The 22,198-nt window shown below is 39.1% G+C and overlaps 1 protein-coding gene across 4 annotated transcripts in view; it reads right to left on the bottom strand.

The window, feature by feature from the left end:
* Positions 1 to 21,880, bottom strand: part of hecw1a (HECT, C2 and WW domain containing E3 ubiquitin protein ligase 1a) — an 89,140-nt gene extending 67,260 nt beyond the window's left edge. For 2 of the 4 annotated variants that reach the window (XM_085286194.1, XM_085286196.1), the window contains exons 1-4: positions 21,534 to 21,880; positions 11,202 to 11,259; positions 7,350 to 7,671; positions 6,048 to 6,155 (exon numbers count right to left, since the gene is read on the bottom strand). In XM_085286194.1, the coding sequence (XP_085142320.1) occupies positions 6,048 to 6,155; positions 7,350 to 7,671; positions 11,202 to 11,228 (457 nt within the window). In that variant the 5' untranslated portion in view covers positions 11,229 to 11,259; positions 21,534 to 21,880. The remainder of the gene's footprint in view (positions 1 to 6,047; positions 6,156 to 7,349; positions 7,672 to 11,201; positions 11,260 to 21,533) is intronic. The other 2 variants (XM_085286193.1, XM_085286195.1) reach the window with 1 other exon arrangement.
* Positions 21,881 to 22,198: the final 318 nt, after the last annotated feature.

Below are 22,198 nucleotides of genomic sequence, written 5' to 3'. Positions count from 1 at the left end.
CACTGTCCCATAATGCTCTTCTTCTACATTAGATTATTTAGATGTGTTAGGGTAGAGCAGCACAATAACTAGGCTTATTAGTAGTTTCTTGAATATATTTTAACTTCACAATCTGTAATCAAATGACCTAAACCATTTTCTAAAATGAATAATGATAATAATTTAATGTTAAATACTTATTTTGTATTTATTAGTTAGTTAACATATCAAGATATGACTTGTTACTTGTGCTGTTGCAGAATGGGGTCAAAATCTTCCCCATGGTACTGAAAATGGTATCGAGTATTTAGTGTCTTCCTTTGTATCTGTATTTACTTTAAAACTCGAGTATCGTGACAACAATAACCAGTGCTCCTATTTTGTTTGTGTTTCCTTTGTAATTAACTACATTTCATTATCATAAGGTGGAGTGGTAGCAACATTGGGTTTCTCTGAGCTATAAAATTAGGGACCAGTTATTCTCCTCAGCTAGATACCAGATGTTATATTTAAGCTTCGACTTCTCAAAAAATAAAAAATAAAAAGCTCTTCAGCACCTACATCATATAAATATATTATTAACTGTTCTTATTATTTCCAAAAACAGCTCAGGCACAAATTCAATCTAATAGAAAATGATATATGGAGATAAGAATATAAAGCCATTTAAAACAGTATTGGTCCAAACTGACATAAACTACAGTACAGTGATACTGCCACTGATTTTCAGGTATACTGTGCTGTGAGGTATTATCACCACATTACTCAGCATTTATGCTGAAACTATGGATGTGCAAACAGGCTCAAAATTATATCACGATATTTCAAAGACATTTGTGATAATGATATTTATGAATGCAGAAAGAAAACACACACACAACATTTTATTGGTGACTGCAGCTTGCAGGCAAACATACTGACGCGGTTCGAGGCTGGTAGCGGCTCTGGTTGAGCCATAGCTCAAGCTTGTAAAGTCAAGTTAAAACTGGCAGTTAACTTCCAATTCACACACAGTATAGCTGTCACTTGAGAACGCACCATGTCAGAAACAAAATAATTTTTCATCCTCAGAAAGCAGGGGATGAATATACAAAGTTATCACAGATTTCCAAGTGTCAAGGACTGGAGTGTGAAGTAAAAAAGGAATTCAAAGAAAGCCACACGGTAAAGAACAAGCCTGCCAGGGGTAGGAAACAAAAGATTTTAAAGACCCTGGATTTGGATTTCAGTACAGCAAACAAACATGATATTACTAAATATCATCAACAGGCTAAATGAACTTCTGTATCCTTAGATGAGTGAAATAAATTAGCAAACAAACCAACAAACTAAATGATTTTACTATTGCCAAATCAAAGCAATCTGTTGGTAATAATGGTGCCACTCTGCGTGGTTTGAATTATATATATCTAGACTCTAATTTGTCCATGTAAATGGTCTTCCTAACTCACTAAGGTTAATTATGGAGCTCCACAAGCTTCCATGCTAGGACCACTTCTATTTAGATTACACACTGTTTTTCAGGCTTCCCTTAGAGTTACGTATTATCTGCATAGCAATGAAAATGTGTGCTCTCCCTCAACACGACACATATTAAAACATTCCTGCAGTTTAACAGCAGAAATGTCTTAAAAGGTTAAAGGCCGATGACTTCAGTGACACTGTGAGGGCTCCTGAAATCATTGTTGACTAGGACATGTTCTTCAGTGTTCACATTAATGCACAAATAGGAGACACACCAATTAGTTAAACTGCAGAAATGTCTTTAAGACGTAAAGGCCTGACCTCCCATTTTCTCCTTCTAAATTCAGATAAAACTCAGGTTATTCTACTTGGCCCTTAAATTCTCAGAAATATGGTATCGAACCAGATGCTTACTCTGGGTGGCATTACCTTGGCCTCCAGTAACACAGTGAGAAATCTTGGAGCCATTTTTGACCAGGCTATGTCCTTCAGTGTACATATTAAACAAATATATGGGACTGCTTTCTTGCATTGGCACAATAGCTCTAAAATTAGAAACATTCTGTCTCAGAATGATGGAGAAAAACTAGTTCATGCACTTATTACTTCTAGGCTTGACTACTCCAACTCATTATCATCAGGTTATCCTAACAACCCCTTGAAAGGTCCTTCAGCTGATCCAAATTGCTTAAAGGCCTCCTTTACCACCTTGTGAACACATCACTACTTTCCATCCACTGTTTCCTCTAATAATAATAATAATGCATTTTATTTGAGGGCGCCTTTCAGAAACCCAAGGTCACCTTACAAAAACAAAATCAATAAAAGGAACAGTAGTCATAAAATACATAAAATAAGTTAAAATTACAAAACAGAGCTTGACAACAGATAAATTCAGCATTAAAGCAAATAAGCCAGTTTAAACAAATGTGTTTTGAGCTGTGTCTTAAATACGGAGAGGGAGTCAATATTTCTTAGTGCAGGAGGAAGAGAGTTCCAGAGCCGAGGAGCAGAGCGACTGAAAGCTCTGTTCCCCATAGTAATAAGGTGCGAGGATGGAACAGAAAGATGAATAGCAGATGATGATCTGAGAGGGCGGGAAACAGTGGTGATATGGAGCAGCTCACACAAATATGAAGGAGCAGATTTATGGACACACTTGTATGTAAGAAGTAAGATTTTAAAATTTATCCTGGCTTCTACGGGAAACCAGTGAAGCTGCTGAAGAACTGGGGTAATATGAGCACTTAACGGAGTGCAAGTTATGACCCGAGCTGCAGAATTTTGAAGAAGTTGGAGTTTATGAAGGGACCTTTCAGGGAGACCAAATAGGAGGGAATTACAGTAATCAATACGGGACGTAATAAGACTATGGACAAGGATGGCAGCAGCATGGGGAGGAAGGAAGGGACGGAGTCGGTTAATATTATGTAAATGGAAGTAAGCAGACCGGGTTATGTAATTAATGTGAGACTGGAATGAAAGAGTATTATCAACTATGACACCCAAACTCTTAACCTGAGGGGAAGGAAGGGTGGGAGAACTTTCAATGTTAATGGAAAAGCTGTGGGATTTGGTTAAGATAGATGGTGTACCAACAAGTAAAACTTCAGTTTTATTACTGTTAAGTTTGAGAAAATTGGAGGAGAACCAGGATCTAATCTCAATAAGACAGTTTGAGAGGGAGGTAGGTGGGAGGGATGAATTGGGTTTAGAAAGGTAGAGCTGGGTGTCATCGGCATAACAGTGAAAATTTATATTGTATTTTCGGAATATATATATACCAAGAGGGAGCATATAAATAATAAATAAAAGAGGCCCTAATACTGAACCCTGGGGCACACCAGCAGAAACAGGATAGAGAGTTGAAGAATGGGATTTAAATTGGATAAACTGAGTGCGGTCTGAGAGATAGGAGGTAAACCAGGTAAGCGGGGTGTGACTAATACCAATGGAAGCTAACCGGTTCAGGAGAATATTGTGAGAAATGGTATCAAACGCCGCACTAAGATCAAGAAGGATGAGGATGGATAGGAGGCCAGAATCAGCTGCCATCAGAAGGTCATTGGTAATCCTTGACAGAGCAGTTTCTGTGCTATGATTGGGGCGGAAACCAGATTGAAATGGTTCATACAGATTATGGTCATTGAGATGTGAATGAAGCTGGGCGGCGACAACTTTTTCAAGAATTTTTGAAATAAAGGGGAGATTTGATATAGGGCAAAGATTATCAAAATTATTGGGGTCTGCACCAGGCTTTTTGAGAGTTGGGATAACAGAAGCCTTTTTCAGTGCTTCAGGAACAATCCCAGTGTTCAGAGAGGAATGAATAATACTGGTTATGAGAGGTGCTAAAGAGGGAAGACAGGCTTTAACTAACACAGTAGGGAGAGGGTCAAGTTGACAGGTGGATGACTTAGATTTTTTAATGAGATTAGACACATCAGTTATGGAGGGAACAGTAAAGCTTGAAAATAACTGACAGGAAGACAGTGGGGGAACCGGGAAGTCTACTTCAGAGTCAGGAGCTCCTAAAGAGTTAAGTTGACAGTGAATATCTGAGATTTTACAAGTGAAAAAAGAGATAAGAGAGTTGCAAAAATCAACAGAATACATGTGGGAGGGGAATGTGTCTGGAGGTTTTGTAATTTTACTGAACAATGAATAGAGGGACCTGGAGTTACCTTCATTAGAACTAATTAAACCAGAGTAGTAAGCAGATTTGGCTGAGGCAATGCAGTCCTTATAGAACAGAACATGATCATTGTGCATTTCTTTATGTACAGTAAGTCCGGTTTTCTTGAATAGACGTTCGAGTTGGCGTTCTTTAGCTTTAAGGTGACGCAATGAGACAGTTCGATGTTTAAGGGGAGCAAATATGTTAAGAAGGTTATGAAGGTTGACATTATAATGGCAAACGAGTTCATGAGGGGTTGAGGAGCAGTGGATAGATGGAAGGTCATGGACGGCAGATGAAAAAACAGCTGGGTTAATGTTACTAATCTTCCTAAAAGTGATATTACGAGAGATACAGGTTTTGGAAGCGCTTATGTTTGCATCAAAAGAAATAAACATATGATCAGACTGGGGAAACAATGTGGCTTTACAATGGGTGGGGGTAATGCCAGAACAACAGACCAAATCCAGGATATGACCATTAGAATGGGTAGGAAATTTTATGTACTGTAGAAGCCCAAAACTTTCCAGGCAGGAGGTAAAATCTCTGGAAAGAAAGAGGGATTTTATCATTGTCCATATGAATATTGAAGTCACCAGCAATGATCAGATTTGGAGAAAGTACAGTGAAATGAGTGAGAAGAGCAGAAAATTCATTTAAAAACTCCTTGTTTGGCTTAGGTGGCCGATAAACAGTACATATGATGGTGGGGGTAGATCCAGGGAGCTGCAGTGCAATGTATTCAAATGGATGGGAGGGAGGGGCAGAGACAGGGAGCACTTTCCAGTGCCTCCGGTGAATTATCGCGAGACCTCCGCCCCTCCCCGAGATGCGAGGTTGACAGGTGTAAACAAACTCAGATGGAGTGGAGTCATTGAGAGAAACAAAGTCATTGGGCTGTTGCCATGTTTCAGTCAAGCAAAGAAAGTCCAACTTACAATCACAGAGGAGATCATGGACGAGATGTCCCTTACCAGTGAGAGAGCGGAGGTTTAATAGACCAAACTTGATGCTGGAGTTACCATGCTGGACAGGAGGCTTAGTCGATCTAGCCAGGTGGGCCAGCACATTGTGGTCGACAGCCCGGTCAGTCTTGCGGGGAGGACAACGAGTTTTTCACCAGATGGACAATATTGAGTTAGTGTCACTGATATTGAACTTCCGCCGAAGCCCTCGGTGGATATACCTGTGGCGGGGCTGGAAGGCGATGTCCGGGTAGAAGTATAGAGCCACAGGTGGAGAGACAGCCAGGCAAAAATGGAGCCGCAAAAGATCCGTAGCAGAGTACTGGAGAAGAGCTGTCGCCGGGTGATGAATGATGGATAAAAAAACCCAGGTGAGCACGAGCCACACCAACACCCTGTGGAGCCGCATCTTAATCAGGGCCGAGCACTGAACACAAACGGAAGGACCGAACAACCAGCTGACAGCTGCAGCGCAAGCAATAGGAGCCCGCAAATGTTGCGAAAACAAGTCAAAACAGGGTTGCGCCTTAGATACTTGGTTCACATTGTCGTCAGCAACTGAAAAAAAATTATAATAAAAATAGTAATAGTAATAATAATAACCGGTGAGCAGCGGCAGCCAAGCGCGGCAGCGTTCACTCGACCGGAAGCCACATCTATGTTTTGCCTGTCATATGGAGCAGGTGGTAGAGTCGTGCTTGTTTGAGATATTTGTTTTCATTTGGGTCACAAGTCACCAGCTGCTAATATCATCTTGACTGTAGTTTAACACTAAAGTTTTACCTTTTTGACACGACTGACTGCGTATGTCCACAATTCCCCCCAAAAATCCAATATAACGTGAGTGACGTGGAATCGTTTGTTTTACTTTATATTGTGAGCTGTTTGGTGAAAGACATTCACATTTTCTTAGAGACAAAGTGTTCCCTATATTAACAAAAAAAACATTTTTTATTACTCACGTTCACTGAAGTGGGAGCTAGAATCAATTTTCCAGACTATTTGTCCTTTGTGAGATCCATTGATGCCTCGGTTCTTGTAGTCCAGAAAGTTCTCCGATAACGTCTCATCTGGAAAGAGAGATGAATGAGAGCTCAAACCATACTGCACGTCCAAGCTTCTGAATTTCTTTCTGTAATGTATTGGCAACAAAATAAAATGATAGCTGAAACTACTGGTATTCACTTATACAACTGGACAAGTGGAAATCCTTTGCTTTGAGATAAAGTAAACTCTGGTTTTACATATCAGGACATGATTATTTGGCCCTTAGCACATCTGAAAATTAAATAAGCGCTTTATGTATGAATGTACCAGTCTGTTGTATCGTTGTGGAGAAATGTTGGCCCACTATTGATTTTAAACAATGCTTAAGTAGTTTTAGGTTTCTGATCCTTCGCTTACGTACGGCTCTCCCGTGGTCTTGCTGCGTCATTTTAACAACACCACCATGTCCACCACGAACTCTTCTGTGTACCAGAAGGTTTCCCAAAGTGTTACTTTATTTAAGTTACAGCCCACTAAAGGTGGTTATACAAGATACTGAATCATAGGGTGTAAATAATTTTTCACTCACTGCGTCTGCATTTGGCTTAGTGTTTATTAAATAAATAATTTATGATATAATAATACAACAATTATTTCTTCTAACATAACAGCTCATGTGCTGTTGCTCATCTCGGGTTGTATTTACCTCATTTTAAGACCTGCCTGATATGTAAAACCTTGGAATTAACTGGGTGTACTTTGTTTTTAATGTGACTGTATGTTTGCAGATATTGCCTATCTAGAACAGACTACCTGATGCATGACATGCCTGCTTGAATGAAAATCTATATCACAGACTTCAGAGCTATCAGCTTTTTCAGAGAAGAGCACTGAAGTTACATTGTTGCTTTGTGTCTTAAAGCTTCATTAGCAAGCCTACATGTTACCATTAGTCAAACAATAACATAAATACATACAGAAAAGTAAGTAAGGTAAATGACTACAAGTGGTTTGTGCATGCTGTAATATCCAGTTTCTAACTAACCACTTGTGCTCTCTATTTACACACATCTTTGATTTATTTTCCACCTCTGGGACTTATGCTGCCATTTTTAAACAAAGACAAATGGCACTAAAATCATGACGTGATAACCATCACAGCAGAGGACAGCAAACCAGAGTAGCATACTGTACAAAAACAAATAAGATTTTTTTAACACTACTTTCAGAGTCAATATATTTAAAACTCTAAAATCTCAAAGCACGTGACATCTTACCAACTAAATACATCCCAATCCAGTCTCCAGCATCCACTTCTTCCTTGATGTCCCATGTGATCACCAGGTCTTCGGACTGGCCTATGATGTAGTGGGAAGAGCTGATGGTAAGAGTGGAACGTGCATCTGGAGAGACCAGATCAGTGTCGCTGGTGGAGCGTGACAGTCCCAACATAAAAGCATCCTGGTTCAGGCCATTGACAGCAAAGGACTCAGGGCCATAGCTGTGCCGAACCGCATCCTTACAGCGCTGGCGGGTCTGGCTGCTGCGAGTTGGGGATGCCATGGCCGCCAAGCCCAGGAACCGATTTTGGTACAAGTTCTGCAACGACATACACAGAAAGAAGCTTTTAGCAGAATCAAAGCTACAAAAACACGAAGTACCTACAGTGGTTGAAAATTTGTGGCCTCTTTAAAATGTAAAAGTGCATTTTCATATACAATATAACTTTATTTGACCGGCTTTTGTAAAAACAAAATAAAAAATAGAAATCTGTCAAAAACTTGTTTAAAACAATAAAGTGACTGAATTCACGTTTTTATACACATTTTGATCACTATGGTGGTCAGTGCTCTCTCTTATGCTGCAGCTTGGTGGACACCAAAACAAAAAATATCCTCAATATCAACTCGATCACACAGTTGCACAACAATGCAATGATGATGCGCTGATAACAGAAAACGGTCATGTATTTTAATGTTGTCTGATGACTGACGTCAAACACAGATCTTCTTCCAGCTAGAAGCAGAGCAGCTTGTGTTTGCTAACACAGCAATATTCTGTTAATCGTTTAGCAGATTGTTTTTTAACTGTGACCAACAGCTGAAATGCAAGCTACTAAATCAGTGTTAAATCAGCCTGCCAGTCATCCTGTGCCACTGTAGGGACGCACCACTGCCTCTGCTCTTCTAATTTGACACTTCCAATCGAAAAAACAATCGTGGAATTTACCTTCACCTTATTATTATGTGTGTATAGTCTGTGCTTTATCTCTTAGTTATAGTAAGTCTGTGTGCCCTAAGTTAATATGCTGATGTGTCAGCTTGTGGGTCCCATTTGAACACTGACAGTGAGCCAGTTAGATGATGACACAGTTTTTGTAATTCTGTCTCTGTACTGAAGCTCTTAACAGTTTTTAACAAAAGCATGGCATTCAATTCAATTCAATTCAATTTTATTTATATAGCGCAACAACAGTCACAATCACAACAACAGTCGCCTCAAGGCGCTTTATATTGTACAGCAGATCCTACAGTAATGGTAGGATCACAGTAGAAATTACAGCCATTCTGAGATATATAACCACATTTTCAGAGTCTCAACAGGAATTGGTCAACTGATGTACAAGCTGTTTCATGGTCAGGTCTATTAGGTCTCTGCCTATTATTCCTTGGCAGCCACACAAATAAAATATATGTAGGGCACTCTGAATGTTCAACTTGGATGTGTCAGGTTTTCACCGAGGCCATCAATATGCTGAAAAAATAAAAATAAACCTATCAGAGAGAAAGCAAAAACTGGCCAGTGCTTTCTTTCTGTTGTATCACTTACATCCAGCAACACCAAAAGGCCTGGAAGACTCAGAACAAAACTTATGTGGGCGATACCAGAATTCTTTTCTTGATTAAGAAAAATAACTTGATGTCCAAAGTGTACAATCAAGAGACAGAGAGGGTTACAAGAATGGCAAACCACTAGTTACCCTCGGCAAATGGAAGAGCCTGCAAAGTTCTACAAAAAATTAACTTGCGCCAGAATGATGGGAAGAAAACAGCATGGAGGAGGAAAGGCACAACTCGTGATCTTCAGCATACCATGACATCTATCAAACATGGTGGAGACATGGGCACACTCATCATTCTTTGTATTTACTTGGTTTATTTTTGTCTCATATTAGAATTTTTGGATGATCTGAAACATTTCAGTTTGACAGACTGTAGAGAGGTGGTGCTGAAGGTTCTATGATGTCTTTTATATTTGTGAAAGCCAAGGCCTATTAACTTTTTGTTAGTATGATTAACTACAACTTTGCCAGCATAAAAAGGATTTGTTTGACAGCACTCACTGTCAATACAACGGAAAAGTCCAAGGAGCTCAGTGAAGAGCTATGAACGAGGATTGCAGATTTACACAAGTTGTGAATGTCTCTTAGAGCCATTTCTAAGCAACTCCAGATTCCAAGATCATCAGTCCAAACAACTGTATGAGAGTACAAGTTATTTGGATGTGTCACCGCTTTGCCAAAGTCTGCAAGAAGACCCTCAGATTAGTTAGGGTGTTCAGGAACAACTCAGGTCAACTGACATGAACTTAAAGCTGCTGCAACACTAGTCTCACTGTTGACAGTGAAGCCAGTTTTACATTATTATGGACAGAGGGTGCTGACCAAAATAACATGAAAACGTCTATCGTTTCATTTTACGCTATTGTTTGTGTCGTGGTGTCGCAAAATAAACTGTTTACGGCAATATTTTTTCATCGTTTTGATGGACACTGTAGTTGCCATATTAATTTTTTAAAGTTCTCTCTTTATCTTATATTTAAAACAGACAGGCGACTGTTTTCACGCGTTGCCGTTAGGAACAACGGCGGTAAACCCAGCCGCCGTCCTCTTCTTTATTTTCCACATAAACCTTTCACAATAAAGCTTAAGATCCTGTTGAGATTTTTCAAAATAAACTGAAATGATGACAAACAGAAGGACCGGTCAAAACAATACGAGGACCTTATTTCTAAACGAGGGGCTAGCATGGACATGGTTCTGAAAAGTCTGACACGGACCAGAAAACTGTACTATGCAAATTATGAAGGAAACCGGTCCCCACCCCAGACTCAAACACGACAAACCTCTTCTACCACCTACGCAAGGATCACGTGAAAGAGTAATCAAAGAGAGTTTAGGGAGGAGAAGCAAAAAAAGAGCTGTCAGGTGCTCAAAATCAACCTTAGACTCAAACATTAGAACAGGCCTTTCCCCACAGCACGCCGTGTAATAAATACGCACAAAGAAAATGGCCATTACAAACTTGTATCTAAAAATATGTGGTTTCATGCACTGGTGAAAACACTCGACTCGCAGTACAGGTAAAAGCCAGAAAAATAATTCATATGGACTCTACCAATTTGAAAAACTGCCTGTACCGGACTCCAAGTGAGACCACAGGATGCTTTGACACTGCTGACGTCAGCGGATACAGCCCAAGGTTCAAAAGATGACAACATTGTTGAGAAATTGGGGAATTGATTATTTAAAGTTCAGGAAAGAAGCAGAGCAGCATGCACTGACTAAAGTAACTGACCTTGATTACAACTCACTGCCCACTCTATCGACACAGTACTGTACTTCATGTGAACAAAGGTGTACCGTTTAAAGAATAAGCAGACCAAAATTAGGTGCCAGTTTTGTTTTTGTTCTCCTTTCTTTACATTTGAATGTTTCTACCCAATAACTGAAAACTGTTTGTTTGTATACAAAAAACTGATGCCGTGTAGAGGTAGTTTTTTTTCTTGTACTATGACTACTTTATTTCTTTGGAACTGACCAAAGTTTTAAGTTTTCAGTTTGTGAGTGTTGTTCTGTAGCACTTTAAGCTGTAAGTCGAGTCAATTAAGGTTTTAGTTTATCATATATAGCTATGGTATTTATTTAAAATACAGTTGTGGAGTTTTTACAGTTTACAAATAAGATTTTTTTTTATCGTCCAACCAGTGTGTGTGTGTGTGTGTGTGTGTGTGTGTGTGTGTGTGTGTGTAAAATTTGCAGCAGCTTTCGTAAATGCACAACAGAAGCTGGGTGGAGGTACACATACAAAGAAGCTGGAGAGTGATTGCAGGAAGGAGGGAGCACTGACCTTGAAACTACAGAGCTGCATCAGCATAATGACCAGTCAACCCAAAGCAGACCAAAACCTGAGGGAAGTGGGAGGAGAACGGTGGGGTGTTACAAACCACAGAAACAAAAAGCAGAAGCAGTGAATGCAGAGGAGAAAGTGAAGTAGGGTGTTAGGGGGGGAAACATCATCATCATCTTTTCATACTTCATCTTTATCAGATAAAAATATGAATACTTCAAGAAAAGAAGCACAGATGGAGAAACAAGTGGAAACAGAGACATGGAGAACACACAAATATAGCACAGATAGAACAGACAAATAGACTCAACACAGTTACAACACATACAACAAAAATCACTTTTCATGTGCATCTGCAGATGTTCACATGGTCAGTGTTCCTGCAGGGGAGAAGCAACCCTACAAAAATTAACAAGAAGTCTCTGAATGTTGTTTTCTGTGAATTCATCACAACCTGAAAATATGAAACTTCAATAAAAAATAAATATCAGTAAAAGAATAGATAGGATGAAGACTAACTATTATGGGATGACTGGGCAGTAGCTGTGTCACTCTACGTAACCAAGGGTTAACGGACTAGCAAAAAAGTGCCACGGATCCTCGCTCTCCACACAGCCCCAGGCCTACTATCACTGTGTTATATAAGCAAACAGCCACCCTGGCTCATAAAATGTCCCGAGGCACTGAGGGAAACACACCATTAGTGTTACAATATACACAATAACTTGCAGTTTCAAGCAAAACGTAGCATTACTTCCACATGTGGGGCAACAGCGGAAAAAGTGTTGATTTGTAGAAGCAAAACACTAATATATGCTCATTTGTTCAGCCTTGAAGAGAGCATTTTCTGAGTTTTCTGAGATTCTGAGAAGTTCTGGACTATTTTGTTGTTTTTTCTACCTCTGCTATGGAAGTTACGATTTTGGTTTGGATTTTCCATAAATGTCTGTCTGTAAAGGTGAAAGCTCAGAAAGTTTAGAAAGAAAACATTGTAGAGGTGTAGATTGGGCTCAACAATCCATTAAAATGTAAACATAATTTCCTCTGGGATTAAAAAAGTATTCTGATTATGAAATTTGGCTTACATCTTAATGACCTTGAAGACTGTGGCCTACAACGTAAGATTAGCCTTACTCAGGGCAGATACACATGGAGACACAAAAAAAAAGGAAAGAAGAGAAATAACAATTTAACATAAACCAGTGACACACCTGGCAGGGCCTCCTTGGATGAGGGTGTCTAGTCATAATGGCCGAAACACCCGATGAATACTGACGATGTGTCCCAAATTTTAATAAGATAATCTAGATCACATCTCTAATCACTAAACCTAACCGAAAAATTGCAGATTAGCTTGGGTAAAAGACCGAAAGTTGAGGCACACAACGATGTGTCCCGTTGGTAAAGTTTCTGGGCTGCCTTTCCTCATAACAGCCATCCCTCAAGATTCTCTCCATTTAAAGCAATGCATTATCAGGGACTATAACATCTAGTCCTTTTACTGAATCATGTATTAGTTGAACATTGACAAAAAGTCTTGTAACCATTATTCTAACAAATGTTGTGTACAGCCAAAATATAGAAAGTAATGCATAAGGATTTAAAATATAATTCCATATTCCACCGCTAACATCTCCTCTAAGGTCACCAGATTGATCTGAAGGGCAAAGTGCTAATAATGCCATATACAGCTATTTAAAACTTACTGCCACTTTTTATATTGACAACAGAGAGTAATACAGGGAATGATATGTGGCCATTCTAAATATCATGATATGTTATTCTGACTTTGTTATGTACATCAGAGTAACAGGTTCTAACCATTTAAATACATAACAATTTGAATACATGCGCACTGTTCTGAATAAATATACATTCTGAGGGTGAAATACTTTTTTTTTAAATTTGATATTTATTATTAAACATTTTCACCTTAATAAAAAAAATGTATTTAAAAAAAATAATTGTATTGAAATTTATGTCAGATATATTAAAATTGGTTTCGATTATCTCTTTTATTATCTCCAGTATCCTTTTGTTTCTTGTCTAGTATTTGTCTTTGTTTTAAGTGTTTCTGTCAAGTTCTCTTAGACTCTTTTGCCTTATTTTTAGTTTACCCCCCAGTGTCTCCTAGATTTAGTTCAGGTGTGTGTAGGTCCCCAGGTGTCTCCACCTAAGGCCCACCCTAAACAACACCCTGATCTGATGGCAATAATTTATGAAATAAACAATCAGATGTGACACCAGCTATGAAACCATCAACTAAGCAGCAAAGTATTTGCGTAGGTGACAGGTTATTTTCCCATTGACTTATACACAACCAAACTTTATTATGCAAGCACAAGAGCTGCCTCCCTGCAAGTTTGCAAAATGTCTGCATTCCCACAAGCACACCCAGCAGAGCCCCTTAAAAGGAGAATGAATCCAATTAAACCATGTCTTCTTCCTGCCCTACGACAGAACTTTGCCAATCAAGTACCAGAGACTAACCCCCAACATGTAATTAGGAACAATTCAACCCTCACCCTAAAGTATTTCAGTGCTTCTGTGTTTATTATTAGCCCAACAATAGCTCCAAAGATAGCCATGCAATGGCATATCATTTTATGTAACTAGTCGAATTTCAGTAACTCTCCAAAATCTGGCTTGAATTTCGCCTCTAAGTCTACAATGTCACAGTCATAAAGCCGGGACTATGCGCAGGATTTTTCACTGTGAGCTCAGCCCCTAGTTCCACTGTAACATCCTCACTTAGCTAGAGGAGGAAACTTACCGCAAATAATCAGAGCTGGTGTTGGCAAGCAGGAAAAACATCACGTAGGCACCTTTTCTGGAACACCAACATAAACTTTGCTCACCAGCTGGACCACTTGCCAGATTTGCCTCCCTGCAACTTTGTCCATTTGCCAAAAATGAAAAGCAAATTGAAGGATTACTCTCTGGCCAGACTGCAGAGTATCTATGAGAAGCAGAAGACCAAGAGATGTAACAGGACTACTACAGACTGACCTACTACAGGAAAAGCAGCTATGCTAAAAACAGCCCAGAGGTTAAAGAATGGGAGACAAAAATTTGAATAAGACAGAATATGATTGAGCCTGCAGCAAGAGTTTAATTTTCTTCCATTAATCAGGATAAACAACAAATCTTTAAATGCACTTGTTCTATTTCTGTGACTAAACACAATACAGTAAAAGTTTATGTACTCAAGGACAGTCTGACATCTGCGACTGGAGAGTCAGGTCATATCTGCACGTCAGTGTGAATGAAAAAATGATCAATATTACATCCCAACACACTGATACCTTATGTTCATATTTTCTTACTCACCCTTCTATTTTCTAACAGCCTGACTAACAGTTAAAGATACACTGAGTACACACTCACTGACTACATATGCATCAAAAAAACAATGCTCATGTGTGACACACATATGCAAATAAGAGAGAAGACAAAAACTATACAGTCACATTCAAATCCCTACAGTGCTCATTAGTTTCATAGCTACACATCAGTACAGTGCCATAGCTAGCTACACTAAGGCAAAACTCTCCTAGGAAATGTCCCCACTTGTACTTCCTGCTTATTCTTACATTTGCACAATTAACTGGTATAATCACATTCAGTCCAGTATGGGAGAGATTTGGAAGCCTTTACTGTGATAGCACTACAACAGAGAGCTCCCTGACCAATGAGAGCAACATGGACTTAACATAATGATTTTCATGAACACGTTTCATGAGTTTCATGAACACAGTATTGCAAAACACAGTGTACTACAGAACTAGTATTAATCTGAGTGATGACCTGACTATCATCAGGAATGTGGTCACTTAGTAGAGTCTTCACTTCATCTCAAAACTGGCCATTGGCTATGATTAGGATTGGATTTTGTATTAGGCTCATAATAAATAGTCACTTTCGAATGAAGTTTCATTCATACAATCAAATATTCTTTCAGCACAGCTTGTAACACTAACTGAACCCAAACCCATTAATTTTGTAACAGCGCTAAATTTGACCCCCCCACCCACTGGTGCTTTTAAACTAAGACTGGACCCATTTGCTAATGTACCCGTCGATCTTACTGGTCCCTGTAAATAATGTACTGTAGACCTATAAACAGAATCAAAGCAAATTGCTAAAACGACTTAATACAAAGTAACAATCCGCTCAATTCTGAATCAGAAACATGACCTGTGCTCTTGGTAAAACCTAATAACAAACCGAATATCAATACTTCTATTTGTACTTTAAACAGATCGAGAGCAGATTGCTGATGCAGTGAAGTCTTAGGCTATACCATCAATGCGGAGCTCTAATGGTTTTCCCAGCAATGTCAAGCAGTTGCTGGGGAAAAGGACATTTTGAACTTGGTTTAAATATAATGTAATGTTTTTATTTTTAAAAGTAAGTTGGAGTTACTCCATCAAATTACTCTATCATTTAACAGAACTACACACAGTACAATACAGGAGAAAAGATCTGCAGATTGATTACAACATTGCAGTGTCAGTCTAGTGTGTTTGGTGTTGATGTATGTCTTTTGTTGGAGATCATTTTATGTACTGTAGCCAATAACAGTTGAGAATAGGAAAAAACCTAAAGTGTACTGAAATGATACAAGAGGTCCTGCCCAGAGAAGGTTAGACTCCTGTTGTTCTCCCATGTATTTGGGACACACAAACATTGAGTGTATCTGCTACAATATACAGTACAAAAACTTTGAGAACTACAATAGAGTTCCCATAATGCTTAAAGGTGTACACAAACTCCAGTGAGTAAGTCCATGCAACTTCAGTTCTGTTATTTAACTGTCAAGCAGCAGTTTTAGATGCGGATTGAATATTTTGACTGATACTGTTTGCACGTAATGAAACTTGCAGATACTAGTTCTTCCTGTTAAGATCTGTTTGTGTCCCTACATTTCCATTCTGCAGAATAACGCCTTCCACATGAGTGTTTCTTGCACACAAAGCTGGTAAGCTGGCAAAGTAAATTTAGCTTTTGTTTCGTTTTGTTTTTTATTGTTCTTGAGTTTTTGTCTGTGGGATTAAAAATTCAATGGAAAGACAGCTTAATGAAACTGAGGTCTACCACAATACTGACCACAGTTTAATTTCTTAAGGAAAAACACTTTTAGGCCATAAACAGCATGCTATGTTTGCCCTGATGCTGTGTGTGCAGTAGTGTTATCCAAGAAGTAAAAGAAAGAAAAAAACGGGTTGTGAGATACTAAAAATCATAACAGCATGCCGATTTATAATAGTCTTAATACCAACAATAGTCTTCTCAGGCTGTGCCATATCTCATCATCTGTGATAATACTGGTTTAAATTGTTGCATGGTATGAAAATGTCATACTGCAATCACTTCTATAGCAACGCCATGCACTTTCTATAGTGCACGCAGCAGCAACAAGACAAGCCGGGATATATCTGAGAGCAAGAGCCACATGTCAGCCTCCGATGAGTCGAAAAAGACAGCTACTTCAAAAACCTCCAATAAAGCGCATTAATTAGCAAGATATTGTTCCCATTAAAGGTGGAAACAACACACAACTGAGCTACAGACGAGGACACACTAACAGCTGGTGATGTTCGATATAAATGTAAACAAATAACTCCACCAAGTGTGGCAGGAGCACTCGCAATCTGCACTCCATTAGACAGAAAAAGTCAAGAATGAATGGAATTTACTAACGTAGTCACATGTAAAAAAGGACCTCTTTAGGCAGCTGCTTAAAAAGTTGGACCAAGACACAACATATTTGATATTATATTATATTGTGCAAATGACCCTACAAAGTGGTGGCAACAAAGTCAAGCAGCACAACGAACCTCCCAAAGCATTCCTCATAAAGGAGTTTGAGAGGTCAGTAAAGCTCCAGTTTCACACTAAATTAAAGAGTTCTCATAAATGCTAACGTGGTTGGCATGTTTTTTGCACTACGTCAGACATCTTAAATGGTGCTGTTACCGTGTGTTATTCTAATCTTTTCCCATTTTTTTAATAACAGCATTTTTTGCTCTGTTTTCCCCAGTGGCATTGCAAATGGTATTAAGTAGTGGTGCACTGGATCAAAAATCTCACGGTTTTAAGTCACGGATCGGATCAATTTTCGGATCAGCAAAAAAGAAAAAAAGAAAATTTTTTAACATTTACTTATTAACTTTTTAAGTATTTTTTGCTTGTTAAAAACATTCAACTCAAGACTCATTCCACGCAATTATATAAAAACTAATTAAGGTGCAATATAGGGCAGTACAGGGCTTTATATCTACCACTCCGCTGTGATATAATGAGCGGTCACGTAGCTTTCCGTTGACCTGGAGGTCCACCCGTTTGTAGTTGGGCAACAGAAGATGCCTGGGACAGTTCAGCCATAACTTTAATCTTCTCCTGCTCATACATGCCTGGGTACGATCTTGCCACTAAAGCAGACGCGCATCATAGCGTGGCTCAAGCACGTTCATCATAGTTTAAACCCCTTGTTTTGCACAACAGAATACGGCCTCCCGTCTGCAGCTAAACACCCCAACAGCTTCTGTAATAGCTTTAGCCCGGTCGGATTGGGCAGCAAAGGGCTGCTTAAATGCTGCAAACTCCTCTGCTCCTCTACTTGGACTGCTAGCGCTGGCCATAACTATCGCTTGACAGACCCACCACGTGCACCATACACATACTTTTTTCTTCTTTATCGAATCTTCGGATCACGTGCGTGCCGAACCGTGGAGTGGGATCGGTTCGGATTACGGATCAACCGTGATCCGTTGCACCACTAGTATTAAGTATCTTTTTTTCCCTTGGTTTCAGCACAGGCTTTAAAACTCTAGTGTGGAGGATCAGATTGGGTCTGTTGTGCTAAAAGTGGTAAAGTAGCGCAAGTTATTTAAGAGGATGAGTCTGGGGTCCTCCCTCTGTAGACACTTAACACAGCCCATTTTGATGCACAAAATCAAATTAACTTTCCTGGGAATAAAGAAGAATTAATTCCTTCCATATTTTATTTAGATGAGAAAAGTCATTAAAATCAAATTATCTCTCAGCATTATTTGAATCGTTCAATATTAAAATATCCACAATTTAGCCATGATAAAATTATAAAAGGGATGTTAAAGGACTGAAACAAAAAAACTGCTATTATGCTACATCATTAGGAATAAAGACCAATGGCATACTCTGCTTCTTATAATGTCCCAGTAAACTTGATAAACATGTTGTACAGTTGTCGCTACTGTCTAAATCAAACCAAGTGACACAAAGCAGTGACTGCTAACAAACACACACAAAACTGAAAACACTGAAAATCTTTACCAGTCCCCAACTACACACAATTCAATTGCAGATGTTGTTTTTGTTTAAAGCTTGCAATACTAGGACAATCATATTAGAGACAGAAATAATCCATGATCAAACAATTTCCACTTTATTAATCAAGTTAGTTGGTTGCAGCAGTTGCTGTCATCATGCAGTAAATGGCCACTTTATGATAGCTTGCACACTTTTTTCTCTCACTTGAAAGGTTAAACAGCTAGAAAACAGTGTAAGTGTTGCTTACGTTGAGTTTTTTTGTATTGTGAGCTTTGATACTCACCAAACTATAATAAGTGCTGGTAGAGCTTCTGACTGCGTATAACTTTTCTCTGCAAAACTCACTAAAAAGAAACCTTTAAACTACCTTTAGTCCTTTAAACATCTTGAATGAAAAAAGCTACAGGCTACACTTCTCATGCAGTGATAGTCTTCTATCAAGTACACTTTTATTACTGGAAATCTGCCTCTTCTGTTTCTTGCATATACATTTAAGCAGTGTCTTTTAACAGGCTGAAGTATGAAATGATTACATTACAGCTAAGTGGCAGAAGCTGCTGCACTTATCCTAAATTATTCCATTTTTCATATTTCTTTTTAAACTATTGTTTGGCTTATTTACAGTATTCCTGCTTGCTTAGATCAATTTTTATGTTGTCATTTATTCTGCTGAAAAACTGTCAGGTGTCAGGACATAATGTTAGGCAGCCAGCTGTGGCAGGAACATCATGGTAGTTTTAATTATTATATATCATTACCTGATCACCACTCAACAGCATTTTCCCATATTGGGTGTTGTTTTGATTGTATCCGAGTTGCCATGACAGTTAGCATGAGCAGACAAAGACATGTTTAACCTGCTCTTGCTACAGTAACTGTGTTGCTCCTCTTTCTGTACATGTTGACCTGACTTGGCCTCTCTCCAGCCAAACAGAAAATGTTGCACTTCTATTTGCTTTGACAGAATTCTCTCGATAAATCTGACTTTCTTCTTGCCAGTGTAACTAATATGTTTTTACATATGCAATCCACAATGATGCTGAATTATGTAAAGATAATGCAACATTCAGCTGATTGGATCAGAACTTGTGTTACATTTAATTATGAATAAAGAAAATCTGGGTAAAGTGCTTAATTTTTTTTTATTTTCACTATGAGATTATTCTGTCTTGTGTTTTAAATCAAATGAGTGTTTCACCTTAGCCAAAAGTCACTCATTGTTTAGTTCTGTTGGAACAAAACAACAAAGTTTTCATCTACCTGGTGTATCCAAATGTAATCTCACAAGTGAAGATCTATAAAGCCAAAATGCATGGAAGAGAATTCATTTGAAAACAATTAATTTCAGGTTTCTGAAACTACACTTGGTTCGCATGAAACCTAACCCTACCCCCAAGTAGTTCAACATCCACCTGGTGAATGTTAATATTAACTAACAATCAAAATAAATAACTGAGAAATAATTATGATTATGCTTTTTTCAATAATCAGAGACCCCAATCAAACAGAAGAATGGATTGGTTAAGCAGGGATTTCCCTTAAAATAACAAAGTGCTTTTCTGGTTTATCATGCTTTAAATCTGACAATCCATTAGAAAAATCCTTTTCACTTGAGCCTGCTTGATTAACATTTCTTAGCATAAGAAGGTGAACCACTCAAAGAAAACAGTGCTTGTCAATTTCAAATTGCTTATCGTTTTACTTATTGCAATGCCCACAGAAAGATAAACATAAAAAGCTTATCTTCAGAGCTCAGGTCACAAAGATGTGCTCAAACCTCTTAGGCTTTCTAGTAGAAACATTATTCAGCCCTGTGTGACTTACAGTGGAGTGGGTGATACATGAAAACATCAGGGTCTGGTTCTCATATTCATCATAAACAACCTGAGTTCACCTCTGGTGATAGCCAACCACTGCAGACTTGCATGCAGTTAAAGGAACTATGAACATCATTGACATTATACAACAAAAATACTGCATATATGAGAATATCCACCATTAATTAGTACCAACCATACCTATGTGCATAATTATGAATATGTTAAAAATAGCTGGTGGCAAATCAGTGGCATCCATTCAGAAGCGGAACAGAAAACCCAGCAAAAAATAGGTTTGCCCTATTGATACTGGAAGATCTGAGTTCATAGTAAGAACCAAATGGTAGTGTGCAATACCTAGTAAACGTTGCCTTTTCCCCATTGTTACAGGGATTTATGTGGGTCACAATTTACTCAGCAGCTTGACAGCTAGACAAACACCATCACTGGTGATATGCATCCCTTCGTGGCTATACCTTTTCTATTATTATTATTATTATTATCATGTCTCCAAAGAACAGAAGCAAACAAAAGGAAATACACAGATCATGTGTGGCTCCAGTATTTAAGAGGATTTTGTGGATGGGAATCCTCGCACAAAGACCGGAGGGGGTAAGCCTTTCTCTTGTATAGCCTGCTCGTGGTACATTACAAATAAGGAGGAAGAACTCAGTGCGACGCTGTAGGGCCCCGACATCTTCAGCGCCAATACATTCACGCCAAACATCATTCAAGAAATTAATTAATTTAATGCAGCGCTGCTTACCAGAGAAGGGCAAGGTTTTCACTGAAACATGGCTTAATGTCTTCATACAGCAGTCGCCACCCTTCAATTCGGCACGTGTAATACAGCTGACACAGTCTCAATTTAGATGTTTTATTACACAAAATAACAACTTTAAAGGATGTTACGCCCTTGCAGCAATAGAAAATTAAGCTACTGGGGAAACACGTTTGGCTTTAAAGTAAACCGCCTCTGAAAAGGCACTCTGTCTAAATGCTGCGGCTATGTACTTGATATTTTTGCTGACGTTATGTACTGTTACAATAAATCACTCACTGTTTAAACAATTCAGCGTAACGTTTCCTCCACACGGAAGAGAATGACATAAATGCGGGTTACCGAACGCTGGGCCCGCTGCTGGAGACTGGCAGGATATGACACTACATCAACGTTAAGGCAACAATGGAGGCGACCTACCTGGGATAAAATAACCTGCCGGTGGATCATTCTCCAAAGGTAAGGGTGGGAATTCAAAGAGGTACACGCTTGCTAATTTCCATCGAGCTCCATTTCGTAGGCAAAGTGCAGTAGGAGTGTACACAAACGGCGTAGTGAGTCAGGGCCGATGAGGCACGCGAAAGAGGCTTCAGTCACATCCTTCACTCTTTCTCTGGACCAAAGTAAAGCTAGCAGCAACCGCGAGCACGTCCCAGGATGCGGCCAAAACACGCCGCCAGAAAACCGAATACCGCGAAGTTTTTGGTCAGTATTTTCCGAACTCAGCTCATCTGATATAATGAAATGTGACGTAATACTTTGTGTGGAAATCTATTCTATCCCAAATATTATTTTCTTACAGTTTGTTGCATGACAATGTAAGAATGCGATTTCCGGTGGAACTTCCGGTCGTTTGAGGCGAATTTCTCGAGCTTCACTGAGCTGGGTACCAGTGTCTCTCAGCCAATCCGAAAGCGGGTTTTCTGCCTCGCGTGCGCTACCTCCTCATCTCTACTCCCTCCGCTCATGTACCTAGTTACGCGCACGCGATAGCAAGCGCTCGCATTACTCCCTCCGCCAAAACAACAGAAGCTAAAGACGGAAAGACGAAAGGAAAGCTGGAACTTAGTTCAAGCAGGAAATGC

This window comes from Mchenga conophoros, linkage group LG9, assembly GCF_057382185.1.
Source record: "Mchenga conophoros isolate Kocher_MC1m ecotype Shallow Benthic linkage group LG9, M_conophoros_male_GT1.1, whole genome shotgun sequence".
NCBI lineage: Eukaryota > Metazoa > Chordata > Actinopteri > Cichliformes > Cichlidae > Mchenga > Mchenga conophoros.
This window is presented reverse-complemented; position numbering and strand designations above follow the sequence as displayed.